The sequence below is a fragment of the Lactuca virosa genome, chromosome 7 (genome assembly GCF_052849685.1).
Source record: "Lactuca virosa cultivar CGN04683 chromosome 7, Lactuca_virosa_CGN04683_v6, whole genome shotgun sequence".
NCBI classification, from domain to species: domain Eukaryota; kingdom Viridiplantae; phylum Streptophyta; class Magnoliopsida; order Asterales; family Asteraceae; genus Lactuca; species Lactuca virosa.
In genome coordinates this window covers 240934065-240948674 of record NC_136432.1, presented here as the reverse complement: position 1 = coordinate 240948674, position 14610 = coordinate 240934065, and the positions used below count along the sequence as shown (strand labels likewise).

The window sequence follows — 14610 nt, the reverse complement described above, 5'->3', positions numbered from 1 at the left end:
AACTATTTACAAATGTATGAATTATGATTACGGTTTTTACAATGTCTATGTTTGTTTTACTGTGTCAACGAGTACACAAGTTTTCATAACAGTGTAGATCGTATATTCATAATAATGTATATATTAATTTTAATTAATTATTATAAACTTAATATTTGTAAATTAATAAATTTTTACAAATCTTTGGTTAGTCATTATGATTTTAAATTATCAAGTAATATTTTTATTTTTTAACCATGGTTTCTATGGATATTAACTCAAATACCTTAGATATACAATTTCCCATAATGTTTATGTTAAATATAGCAAAATTAACATCTTTTATTTGAATATCATCCCACCATCAAAAGTTGATAGAGAAGTTAGAGGGAGAGAGCATAAACGGATGAGATGAGACGTGGATCTTCTTTCTTCCCTTCCCCTCCCCAAAACGTATACTTTTGCTTTTCCAAAAATCAAATCCAATCCAAATTTTGCACTAATCTTCATCTCTACCCCGATCTGATGCAAAGCCCTTATCACATCCCCACACTCCAGCTGTTGCCACCTAACTCAACTTCAAGTTCAACCCACTAGATCTCTCATAAAACCTTCTTAATCCAACACCCTGCTATCAATTTCTCACTCCCAACAACTTTTTTCTCCAATTTCTGCTCAAATTTCACCTTTTCTTCAAGAAAATGGAGTCGTGAAAGACAAAAAGCAAAACGATAGTAGGGTTTTCTGGATTTTGATGTTGAATGGCCTCACACAGCTGGAAGGATGCTTACAGGGGCATGTCTGCGGATAATATTAAGGGTTTGGTTTTAGCATTGTCTTCCAGTTTGTTCATTGGTGCTAGCTTCATTATTAAGAAAAAGGGTCTTAAGAAAGCAGGCGCCTCTGGTATTAGAGCAGGTGGTTACACATCTCACTATTTGTTTCAATTTGCTTTTGTTTCAATTTGCTTGTTACTTCAAATGGGAAATGTTGGACTTCGAATCCATGATACAGTCGACAGATCTGAATGATCTTCTGGTTTACTTTCGTGTCGATCTGACAAGGGCAATTATTAGCGATCGGCCCTTTTACTTTCCGAATTGTAATTTATGCTTCCATCGTTGACACCACTAGAAAGTTTCATAGATGCGAGAGGTATACTATAAGTGACATTTTAGATGTTATCCTCTCATTTGCGATTTGCAGATGACCTAATCATCATGAAGTTCGACAGATTTTTAAAAATTGAGTTCACTCCACCTTTCAAAGGTTGATATTGTTGAAATTAAAATGGGTGATTGTTTCAAGTCGTGATTGATGCCAATCAAGATACTTGAGGGCTATCCATTTGATTTGAGAATTCTAAGTTCAAAGCTCCCTAACAATGGAGATGCTTTGAAGCTCCCTTTTTTTTTTCTATTTCAGTAATCACCTTCTTAATAACTTACCATTTCAGATTCCAGTATCCCATTCCACCTCTTAAAGGTGGAAGATTCTTCAGATTCATACAAATTAGCTTTCTGGATGCATGTGATTTATATTACTTTTAGCATATGCTTCTTATAACAGTCAATTCAATGTCCAACTAACAAAACTCTACCTTTTTTTCTCAGGAAATGGAGGATATTCATACTTATACGAGCCTCTATGGTGGATAGGCTTGATAACGAGTGAGTATGTTTCTTGTTGTTTAAAACTTTACACTGAGGGCAAATTTGTAAACAGTTAACTTTCTCTGTAAAGTCAAAAAGAAACACTTATATAGCTTACCAGATTAAGTCATGATCCTATTGACTTATTAAGTCGATTAAGTAAAAAAACAAACAACACCTTAATGTGAATACTGACTCTTGTATTGAATTTCACAACAGTGATTGTTGGAGAAATTGCAAATTTTGCAGCATATGCATTTGCACCAGCTATTTTGGTGACTCCTCTTGGGGCACTCAGCATTATTATAAGGCATGAAAAAACTCAAACTCTACATGATCTGATTATATTTATACGAATATTATATGATTATTAAATATCAAATATTGCAGTGCTGTTCTTGCACATATTATACTACGAGAAAAGCTACACATTTTTGGAATTCTTGGTTGTGTTCTATGTGTTGTGGGGTCCATCACAATCGTTCTACATGCTCCTCAAGAACGCCCTATTGAATCAGTCACAGAAGTATGGGATCTTGCCACGGAGCCAGGTATCTAATATCTTCCTCCTTTAATTTTTTAACTTTTTTGGGAAAAATACATAAAACTACTACAAAGGACAAGTGTTTTTTCTGTCATTCTTCCTTTCTTTTTTCTATTGTTTCCTCTTTGACTCTTGTTTATTCTTTCTGCAGCTTTTCTTCTATATGCAGTAATGGTGTTGATAGCTGTTTTTATACTTGTATTTCACTATATACCCTCATATGGTCAAACACACATAATGTGCTACATTGGAGTTTGTTCACTAGTAGGTTCTTTATCGGTATGTACCTTTAACTCTTTTTTCATATGGATATTGTCATTCATTGTGTTTATTTCATAATTTTTTTTTTTTTTTTTAGGTCATGAGTGTGAAAGCTATAGGTATTGCTTTGAAGCTTACTTTATCAGGAATGAATCAGTTAGTATACCCCCAAACATGGGCTTTTACCTTCATTGTTTTGCTTTGTGTCATCACTCAAATGAATTATTTAAACAAGGTAACAACCAACAAATGTACTTTTATTGATCTATTTATTATTATTACAACATTGTATACAATTTCCATTTGGGTAGATTTTTCAAAGTAAAATGTCTTAAAATTTCACCCTTTTGGGAATTGATATTGATTTCAGGCACTTGACACATTTAATACTGCTGTTGTCTCCCCGATTTACTATGTTATGTTCACATCTCTTACAATTTTGGCAAGTGTGATCATGTTTAAGGTAATTCTTTCTTTGCTAATTGTAAGTAAATTGACTTTCGTAGACAAATATGAAGGGTATTTATGTCTTTTATCTATGTTTACTACAGGATTGGGATAGGCAGAATCCATCCCAGATTATCACTGAACTTTGTGGTTTTGTGACAATTCTTTCTGGAACCTTCCTTCTTCACAAAACCAAAGACATGGTTGATGGTATGTTGCTTTACTTCTTCATGCATAATAATTTTATAAACTTTCAGATTAATAAAAGCTAAATTTGTACTAATTTACACATAACGAAGCAAACCCTTTTTGTAACAAGATATATGTTTTCAAATGCACCCATAAAGATCAAGAATTCTTGTGGGAATTTCTTGGTGATGATGAAAATAGGATTTGCCATGTCATATTTAAGTACTTATGAATAACCAAATGAACCCTTTTTGGAACAAGATTTGTATTTCCAAATGCAAGTGGTGAAATAGATATTGGGAAAAAAAAAAAAAAGACAAATTAGCAAAGGGTTAGTGTCTTAATACATTAAGCCTGATTAAATGCTCCATGTTCACTTTCAAGTAGCAAAAAGACCCTTTTGGTAACAAGATCAATGCTTTCATACAGATTTGTGAAATAGATTTTTGCATGTTGCTTTCAAATTATGTTGACCATAGTCAAATCTTGATTATATAGGTCAAATACCTCTATCAATACGATCACTGAAGCATATGGATGATGAAGAAGATGGTATAGATCAAGAAAGCATCCCTTTGAGAAGACAAGACACAAGTTGTATGAGGTCTCCATAATGTATTTTTTTGCTCATATTTGTACAATTTTTCCACCTTCTCTCCATGGATACAGAGGTAATTGTACCATGGAGCTCTTGTTTAGCTAGGAAGATACTAGTTTTGGGAATTGGGGACTTTCTAATGTAATTGTAAACCACATTTGGTTATACAAAATGTATCCCATTTTCCTTCATGTTTCATCCCTTACAAATGTCCAATCTTTAATAACCCTGATTCTTGATGTCAAAGAAAAGGGTTTTTGTTTTTTTGGTTGATTATTGTTGTGTTTGATTACTAATTGACTGGAAGGAAGAGTCCAAGGTATGCTAAAAAATTGATTAAATTATACGAATGGTCCTATGGTTTGGAGTAATTTGCATGTTTGGTTCCTAACTTATTTTTTTAGCTTGGAAGGTACCTATTGTTTGTTTTTGTTGTGCGTTTGGTTCCTGTCTTACCTAAAAAAAACTATTTTGCTATTGATTTTTTAATTTATTTAAATAAACACACCCCAAACTCTACTTCCAACTCACCTTACCTTACTTTATCTACCCCATCTTATTTAAATAAATTAAAAAATCAATGGCAAAATAGTCTTTTTAGGTAAGACTATGACTAAGCGCAACAAAAACAAACTATAGGGACCTTTCGAGTTAAAAAATAAGTTAGGGATCAAACGTGCAAATTACCCCAAACCATAGGGACCATTCGTGTAATTTACTCTAAAAAATTTAGCACTAAATGTAGGAAATAGCAATGTGTTTTTTTTATTGATTTGTTAATCATAACATCTTGTTCTCTAGTAGGTGGTGGAAAGACTTGTGCATTTACTAACTCTTAAATATTGTCACCTCGTGTTTGTTTGCATATTTTTAGTGCAACTCATATTGAACTTGCCAAATCCTATAACTTGAAGGGTCAATCGTAGAACACTAGTAATATTTTAGGTGTGTTAGGTTTTAGACATCAGCCTTTTTTTGGAAGTTTCACATCTCAAACACTAGGCTTCCATCACTGGCACAATTAACACATTCACAAGCATTTAAATTGTTACATGTTCACGCAAATCTTTCGTGTTATTCATGAGGTATTGATATGTGTATATTTAATGCATATTTCTAATATTTTTAGCTACAGTTTTGCTTAATATGGAACAAAAGATACTTATTATGTCTAAAATATGTTTTGTAGCGACGAAGACTTGCTCGGGACAAAAAAAGGAGCATACGAGGAATTGGAAGCAGGAACCGAGAGCTAAAACAAAAGAATAAATGAAGAAGACTGAAGACCATGTCATGGTGACATAACCACGACGTGGCGAGTGGGATATTTGTGATCATCATGCTAACTTGGCAGACACTGGATTTACACGAAGACCACGTCGTGGTGGCGGTCAACCACGACGTGGTGGTCAACTTTCCACAATTATAAAAACTCGGACATTAGGTCGAAATCAAGGGGCATGCATTCGGTTTTCAGAGGTCAATTGCGACTAAGAACCCTTAGAAAACCAGAAGAAGATCGGAATTGAAGTAAAGCTTAAGGATTGAAGAAGATTTAGAGGAATTCAACATTGATCTAGTTGGTTTGCTTAATAAACTTATGTCTAGCTTATTTTACTTAGATCTACTGTGTTTTTCCACTATAATAAGATGCTAAAAACCTTTTACTTATGTTTGGTGAAGATTATTTTGATATATATATATATGTGTTGATTTTGATATTGGATGATTATATTTGATTTTACTTGTGTTTGATATATAAACCCTAGCATGTTTTAGTTCTAGTTTATATTACTTATAAATCAGATTTTGTGTTAATTGATCATATTAATTGCATTAATCTATCGTCTAATTGTTTATGATCATTAAATAGTTAGAGCTAAGATTAATCATATCTTAGTTTAAGCAATTAAAGCTAGTAACTTTAACTATGTTAGAGAGCATAATTAGACTTAATAGTGATTGGTTGCTTAACTTGATCATAAAAAGAGTAACTACTATCATTCATAGTCCAATTGTGCTATTATCAATTTGGTGTTCAACTTGTGCATGATCATTGCTTTGTTATTCATAAATTGATAGGCCTAGATATTTGATCATAGTAACTAGGTAATTGGTAATCAATATAATATATCCATTAGAATCAACCATAAGAGAGGGTGAAATCAGATTTAGGCAGAAGTATTCTTTTAATTCTTGAAGTTATTTTGTTTACGTTGCTTGCTTACTTGTTAGGTGATATTAAGTAAAAAAACCCCAAATCATGATTTGTTTCTTAGTTTAATTAGAAGTAGTTAATTTATTTAATTGAATTTCGTTCCCTATGATCGACATCCGATTAACCCGAGCTATACTATAATTTGACTGCTTATAGGTACGTAGTTAGTAAGGGTTTATTAGATTATAAATTTAAAACTAAGTATGTACAGAACTTATTTCCCATGCAATTGTTAATACAAACCACAAATCATTAGAGTATACTTTGCATGGTTCAATTTTATATATATATATATATATATATATATATATATATATATATATATATATATATATATATATATATATATATATATAAAGGAATGATCTTTTGAGAACTCAAAGTTTCCCGAGAACCCGAGAACCAATTGTGGGCCGTTAGATCAAAATAATAAAAGGCTAGGATGCTCGGTGGCGTTTTTGTAAATAGTTTGAAAAAAAATAGATGGGGGCATCTTAATTATTATGAATCAGGGGCATTTTAGTAAATAAATAATTCAGACCCCTCTCTCTCCTCTCTCTCTCTCTCTCATCTCTACTGCTATCGTCTAATCGCCTCGTAGTCGTCGGAGATGACGTCTTCATCGGTGAGGTGGTCGAAGACGGAGACCGGTCGTTTGAACACGGAGGAGCATGACTTCAAAACTAACTTCCGCCGGTCAAAGAATCACCAAAAGTTTGATCTGTCAGCTTGTACACGACATCATTCGATTTTCCGACATGAATGCATCTGAATTACGAAAGCATATCGGATTGAGATCTGTATCTAATCTCAGGTTCCATGCCGACGTTAGCGAGGCTCCGATCCTTCCGACGAACGTTTCCCCGTATGATTTTAATTCGAGAGGATATAGTGCAGTCACCAATGATGTTAAGAATCAGGTACTCGGATTTAAAACAATCAGTATCCTTCATATGGAAATCTAGTAATATTTATTATTGTTAATGTTATCAATTGCCATGATTATCCAATTTTATGGATTTTTGTTCTACAGTAGTACAGGGAATGTTGTCTTGAACTGAAAGAGGCGATTTGAAGTCTCTGTATCTTGGATATTTTATTTAGCTCATCCAACTGCAGATGACTTTTTTTTGGTAAGTATGTTTGATCTTTTTGTTTTTTCCCTTTATTTAAGCCTTATATTGATAATGTTTTGATGAATTACAAGTTTGAAAGTTATCATATAATGATTTTGAATGCAAAAATCATTTAGTAATATACTTGTTAATCTTATTGAATGTTGTTCATACATACAGGTAACGTCCTATTGACATGAAATAGGTGATTTTTATCAAGAAATCTTAGTAATATATTTGTTAATTTGATTATTACCAGATGATTATTACATTTTTTTTATCGACAGATTCATCGGCTATTAGTGTAATAATTTAATTGATTGTTGGCATGTCTGAAAATATGATAACAGAAGAATAAGTAACAATAATAGTCTTAAAAAGGGATGAAGTGTAGTTAATTGGTTTTTTTGAATGATAGGATCCTGGAAATTCAGTGATGATTGTGTGTGATGAAAAGCTGAAGGAAGTATTTGGATGTGAGAGCATTTCAGCAATGGGAATACCAGAGTTGTTGGTTAGACACCATTTACTCGAGCAATAGTCTTGTCTTCTCAACTTACATGGATATTATGCAAACAGGAATTGAGGAATTGAGCGTCTGACATATGATGTGAAGAAAGAAAGTAGTAGTAGTAAAAGTTTTTTAAGTTTGTTTTTACGGTTGTGTGAGTGATGCTGACATTGTAATGGTAGTGTGTAGAATGATGTTGGAAATTGTTTTTATGTTAAACCAAACCCAACAAATGTTTTTCTTGTTGATGTTATTGTGATGTTTAGCTGTTGTTTACCTTTATCCTTTTGTAAATTCATAACCATTGTATGTTAATGATCTATTTACTAATGTTTTCACTATGATTAAAGGCAATCTTCAGGTTTCATTTCAGCTGTTAGCAATTGCAATTGATTATGTTCTTTTTATCGTTTATGTTTTCATTAATCATATGATTAAAGGCGATGTTCAGATTCATTGGCTATGATATTTACTAAAATTGCTATGATCTTCAGGTTTGTTAATATGTATTTTGATTATTGAAATCATTATATGAGAAATTTGATTCAGGTTTCATAAACATTAGGACAAAAGCTTGTGAGGTGTTTCAGAGAGAAGATTGTCTAAATGAGATTGTATAGGTATGTTGATGGTTTTATTATATTGTATATGTTTTATTAGATGAGAATTATATATGTATATGAACATTTGATGGTGGTAGTTTGGTGGTTAAATAAGATGTAATTCACATATGAATTACATGTGATTTACATGTAAATTCACAAGTAATTCACTTGTAATTTACATGTGAATCACATGTAATTCATATGTGATTCACTTGTGATTTACATATGAATTACATGTGATTCACATGTAAATAAGATGTAATTCACATGTAAATCACAAGTGAATCACATATGAATTACATGTGATTCACATGTAAATTACAAGTGAATTACTTGTGAATTTACATGTAAATCACATGTAATTCACATGTAATTCACATATGAATTACATATAATTCACATATATTTCACTTTGTAATTCACATGTAAATCACAAATGTATTTACATATGAAAAAATGTATTCACATGTAAATCATTAGTAAATCACATGTAATTCAGATATGAATCACATGTAATTCATATGTAAATCACATGAATTTTTGTGAGTGTTTTTGAATTGATCAATTGTTTTTTTTAATTTTCTTGTACATTTGGAAGGAAGTTGTGGTTAATATTTGAAGAGTTGAAAAATGATAAATTGAAAAAAATATGGAAATATTGATGTGAAGATATGAGAATTATATTATTATTTCAATACATCTTAGAATCCCTTATACCCAATACCTAACACACATTAAAAGAAATCATATGAATTACAAAGTTTTGCTAATATATATTGTGTTATCATCATCTTGAAAATTGTTAATACATTTGTGATTTACATGTGAATTACAAAGTGAAATATATTTGAATTACATGTAATTCATATGTGAATTACATATACAAAAAAACGTCCAGACTTCCATCTAAAATAAGGAAGATAATGATCTAAGTTTCTTCAAAGGTGTATTGGCTGTAGTGTGAGATAGAAGATGACAATTGTAGATTGTTATACAACCAAATGTTGATAATCACAATCATGTTTAGCCTAAAACTAGTATATAATTAAAAGTCCAACAAAAAACACACAAACATTCACATGAAGATGATGGCAGAGACCTGTAATGCAATTTAAATCAATTTTGTACATTGAACCATGAACCGAATCCAACTTACTTGTATTTATATTGTGTTATCATCATCTTGAAAATTGCTAATACATTTGTGATTTACATGTGAATTACAAAAGTGAAATATATGTGAATTACATGTAATTCATATGAATTACATATACAAATGGCAAGGGGGACATATGAATTACATGTGAATACATTTTTTCATATGTAAATACATTTGTGATTTACATGTGAATTACAAAGTGAAATATATGTGAATTGAAAGCATATCAATTCACCACTACCGAACGGGGTATAAGGGATTCTAATATGTATTGAAATAATAGTATGATTTCTTTTAATGTGTGTTAGGTATTGGGGAGGTTACTAAGGAAATATTGATGTGGTTAAATAAGATGTAATTCACATATGAATTACATGTGATTCATATGTAAATGACAAGTGAATCACATGTAAATCACAAGTGAATCACATGTAAATCACAAGTGAATTACTTGTGAATTTACATGTAAATCACATGTAATTCACATATGAATTACATGTAATTCACATATATTTCACTTTTGTAATTCACATGTAAATCACAAATGTATTAGCAATTTTCAAGATGATGATAACACAATATATATTAGCAAAAGTTGCATAATTTACCAAAAGTTGTTAAACTTAGTCATTATAGTGTTTTACAAAATAAAGTGCATACTAAAAATTTTGCCAAAATAGCCCATATAATTAATTAAATCCTAACATTCTACTGGATAACAAGAGCTTTGTGTTTAGACATTCCTATTCCTTTTTTTCTATTACAATTTTTTTAACTTGTTCTCAGTGATCCTTTCAGAAGTTTTTCTAGTTCTGATCATTTTAGAAGTTTTTCTAGATCTTCCTTCCTCTGTCTTATGGACCTCATCTGTGTAATCCACATGCTCTTTGTTATCGACCTCATTATCTTCCTTTTTTTCTTCTTCACCAATTCCTTTTTCTAACATATTCTAGTATAGAAAAAAATAGATGTTAGTTATGTTATTAGAATTTAAAATTTACTCTGAACTTTAAAAATATACCTTTGGAATTTCTTTTGATTTATGAAAGAAGTCATCAAATTCCTTAAGTTGTTCTTTGGTGATATTAAGAATCGAAATGATATCTTGCTCACTGTAATTTGATTGTCTCAAATCATTCAGAAGTTTACGAAGTCTTTCTCCTTCAATGTTATGCTCGACCTGAACACATGCTTTTGGAAGATGTTGATTTTCCAAAGTTTGAACTTTTTGAGTAATTTCCAAATTGTCAGGTTCTCCATCTATATTGTAAAATTTGTGTTGCACTCTATCTTTTTTAACTAAATCAAATTCATATAACACTTTTTCCCATTTTTTTAAATCTTCATTTTGCTGAAAATTTTCTTTTGCTTCTTCAAATGTTGATATTAACTTACTTTTCTTCTTACAAAGACTTTCAAAAGTTTTTGTCAAAGTTGACAAATAATCTTATGTAAAATAAAAACATGTACATATATGTATATTATTTCACATCTGATTAAGAAAACAAATATATATATATATATATATATATATATATATATATATAAGTATGTATATTTTGCATTAATATTTATTTATATATAACTATTTTTTAATAAAGTTTTTATAGATTTTTACCTCAATCTTTTTATCTGTTATATTTTGCAATATTTCAAGAATTTTTCCTGTTCCAAACATTCCAACTTTCATTTTGCTAGTTTCTCGTTTTTTCATTTTGATAGAATCCTAATTTTTTATTGATGGACTTAATCGTAAATCATTTTCTTCATCGAATTGAACATGGTCAACATATAATAGCTGCATAAAAAGAATATAGTCAAATTTGTATGTTATAGTAAAAAATTTAAAATAATATTTTAAATAACGAAATATTACCAGCAAGTATGTCAGTGGACCATAGAAGTACCCTTTACAATTGTGTGATACATATGACCTTGTGTTATTAATCAATGAGTCAATTGTGTAACTACACCAGACAATTTTTGAAAAATCTGTGGTGCTTGAAATCTTCTTTAATATATTCTGATTGATTTTACCTGCAGGTGTACTTTCAACTAGAGTGTTGCAAAACAAACAATGAAATTGAGTTTGAAGTTGAAATCAGCCTCTTTTGATGATATAATTGCATTTGTGATATCATTCAATCTAATGTTTTCTGCTTTATGAAATTGGGATATCCATTTGCTGTAACATTCATCTTCTGCAGGTCGAAAACTAAGGTCTTCCACTTTTTGGTCACTCATTGGAATTCCAAGCATCTCATTCACACTTTGTCTGTCAACCTTAATTTCTCCATTTATAACCTTAATTTCTCCATTTTACATATGAATCATATGTAAAAATCAAATGAATAATTGGTCATATATCAAGTATGTAGTGAATCATTGGTCATAATACATTGGATGCTTTATTTTAATTTTTTTTTTGAAAAAAAAACATACAGGCCTGTATGCATGTCCGTATACAGTTCTGTATACAGTTATATAAACAGATCCCAAAAGTTCAATGCTTTCATCTGTGAATGAATAAATGGGACATTAAAAAAAGTTTTTAATCAAATTATAAGTCAAATTATAAATGAAAACTTATTTAAACATTATAATATAATTTTACCTTATCTGTTAATTTTTTTCCAATGTGCCACATGCAAAGACGATGAGTTGATTCATTAAAAACGGTTTCTACAACTTTAGCCATAGCTGAATCTTGATCAGTGACCACAACATTAGGTTGTGTACCAAAGCAATTGAGAAAGCATTTGAGAAGCCATGTATAGAATTCCGTTGTTTCTTTAGCTAGCAAACCAGCACCAATTGTGACACATCTTTTGTGGTTATCAATTGCAGTAAATGGAACAAAGATCATATTATATCTGAAAATCATTAAAATATTTAACATAAATACTAAATGCAAATATTTTAATATATAAATATTAAAGAAATTAAGTATTACTTACTTGTTTGTTTTGTATGTAGCATCGAATGATACAACATCAGAGAATTCTTTGTAGTTTCTTTTTGCTATTGCATCTGCCCAAAACAGTGCCCTTAGCTCATCATCCTCCAACAAGTAATAAAAAGTGAAAGAAGGCACATTTTTACATCGTTGTGTTAAAAGATTTATCAACATATTTGCATCACTGTCTCCTATATAGCAGTTTAAGTCTCTTGAAAATTTTTTGTAGTCGATTTTCTTTGCACCTTGTTTACTGTAACCACCCTTTAAACCAGTAACCATGCTATGTGCTTTGCTTGCTCCTATATTTGATGTGCTTAACTGAGTTATAATTGTCTTGTCATAATGATCCAACTTTCTTTTCGACTTTGACATGTGCACTGTATTGTTTGTGTAGAGCTCATGGTTGTGTTTTTCAACAAATGTATTAATGAAAAACCGATCAGTATTTTTTATAAATTTGAAACATATCTTTGCTTCTCAAGACATCATTTGGCTTGGATGTTTTCTTTTTTGTCTGCCTTCTACTCCATTCAAAGTGTCAGCATTTTTTTTATCTGGTTCACCAGCCCTACTACATATAATATACTTGTATTGTAAAATACCATTAATAGTTTTACTTGATGCAAGTCTGCAATCAAATCCTGCTTTCTTTGCATATATTTGGTAAAACTGAATTCCATGATCTAATGTTTCAAACACCATATCTTTCTTTGGCAGTAATGATTCATCAACTCTTGGGATCCACTCAATTGTTTTTGTGCTACAAGGAGATTTTACTTTTATGCAGCTTAATTCATCTTCATCTTCTGATTCAAAATGTTTTGCTGCAAATTAAATAATATTAAATCAAATCATATATAGGAAAACATGTCATTTAAAATCAAACTAATATTTTAGTTACAATCAAGATTAATATTAATAGAAACTTACCTTTTTCATTATCATTCGACTGGGATGTCGAAGAAATTTGCTCATCCTCTTCAATAATATCTTTGAAAAATGCATCTTCAACATGTATATCGTCATTGTTTATGTTAAATTCAGTAGATTCTTCATCAGCATCACCTATTAAAATCATATATTTATTTATCATCAGTGTATGTAATTAAAATTAAAATAATGTTTGAATACAATTTGATTTACATAGAAACAGATATTATTCATATGTGATTGGCATATGAATCAAATATGATTCACATATAATTCATGAGTAAATAACATATAATTCACATATGATTTACATGTGATTCACATGTAAATCACAAGTGTATTACATGTGAATTCATATGTGAATTAGATGTGATTTACATGTGAATTACATGTAATTCACAAATGAATTATATGTGATTTACATGTGAATCACATGTAATTCACATGTGATTCACATGTAAATCACAAGTGTATTACATGTGAATTCATATGTGAATTACATGTGATTTACATGTAATTCACAAATGAATTATATGTGATTTACATGTGAATCACATGTAATTAAGATATGAATCACATGTGATTCACATGTAAATCACAAGTGTATTACATGTAAATTCATATGTGAATTACATGTGATTTATATGTTAATTACATGTGAATATGTGATACACATGTAAATCACAAGTGTATTACATGTGAATTCATATGTGAATTACATGTGATTTACATGTAATTCACAAATGAATTATATGTGATTTACATGTGAATCACATGTAATTCACATATAAATCACATGTGATTCACATGTAAATCACAAGTGTATTACATGTGAATTCATATGTGAATTACATGTGATTTACATGTGAATTACATGTGATTTATATGTAAATCACATACAATTCACATATGAATTACATAATTCACATGTAAATAACATGTAAATCACATATGTATTACATGTGATTTATATGTAATTCACATGTAAATCAAATGTAATTCACATGTAAATCATGAGTAAATCACATATACTACATCTTTGTCAAGAACATGTTCCTAGAAATTGAAAGTGTAGCTTGGCCTGAACTGGAGACAACTGATATATCTTCTAATTCAGGTATAAATCACATGAATTTTTAATGAATCAACTATGAATAACATATGATTTATATATGATTCATATATGAATATGTGATTCATATATTATTCATATGGGATTTTAATATGAATATCAATACCATACGTTTATTATTCAAAAAATTATGAATCATTACCTGCTAAAAAATTTATCTCGCTCTGCAGATCTTCAATTATTCTTCCTGAATCCATTAAATTGCTGAAAAAAATCTCAATTTACATTCAATAAAACAACGTATTAGAAATCTGAATGCTACTGTACTTAAATATACAAATAAAACGTAAAATATTCGGCAATCTGTTTTT

At 30.0% G+C, this 14610-nt stretch overlaps 1 protein-coding gene across 1 annotated transcript; it reads left to right on the top strand.

Annotated features, from left to right (window-relative positions):
• Window positions 1–357: 357 nt before the first annotated feature.
• Window positions 358–3861, top strand: LOC145124476 (putative magnesium transporter NIPA3). The gene is made up of 9 exons (XM_079059820.1): window positions 358–897; window positions 1593–1649; window positions 1851–1941; window positions 2022–2182; window positions 2327–2454; window positions 2534–2671; window positions 2807–2899; window positions 2988–3093; window positions 3571–3861. Exons 1-9 carry the CDS (start codon window positions 741–743, stop codon window positions 3684–3686), a joined length of 1047 nt encoding a protein of 348 aa, XP_078915946.1. The 5' UTR covers window positions 358–740; the 3' UTR covers window positions 3687–3861.
• Window positions 3862–14610: the final 10749 nt, after the last annotated feature.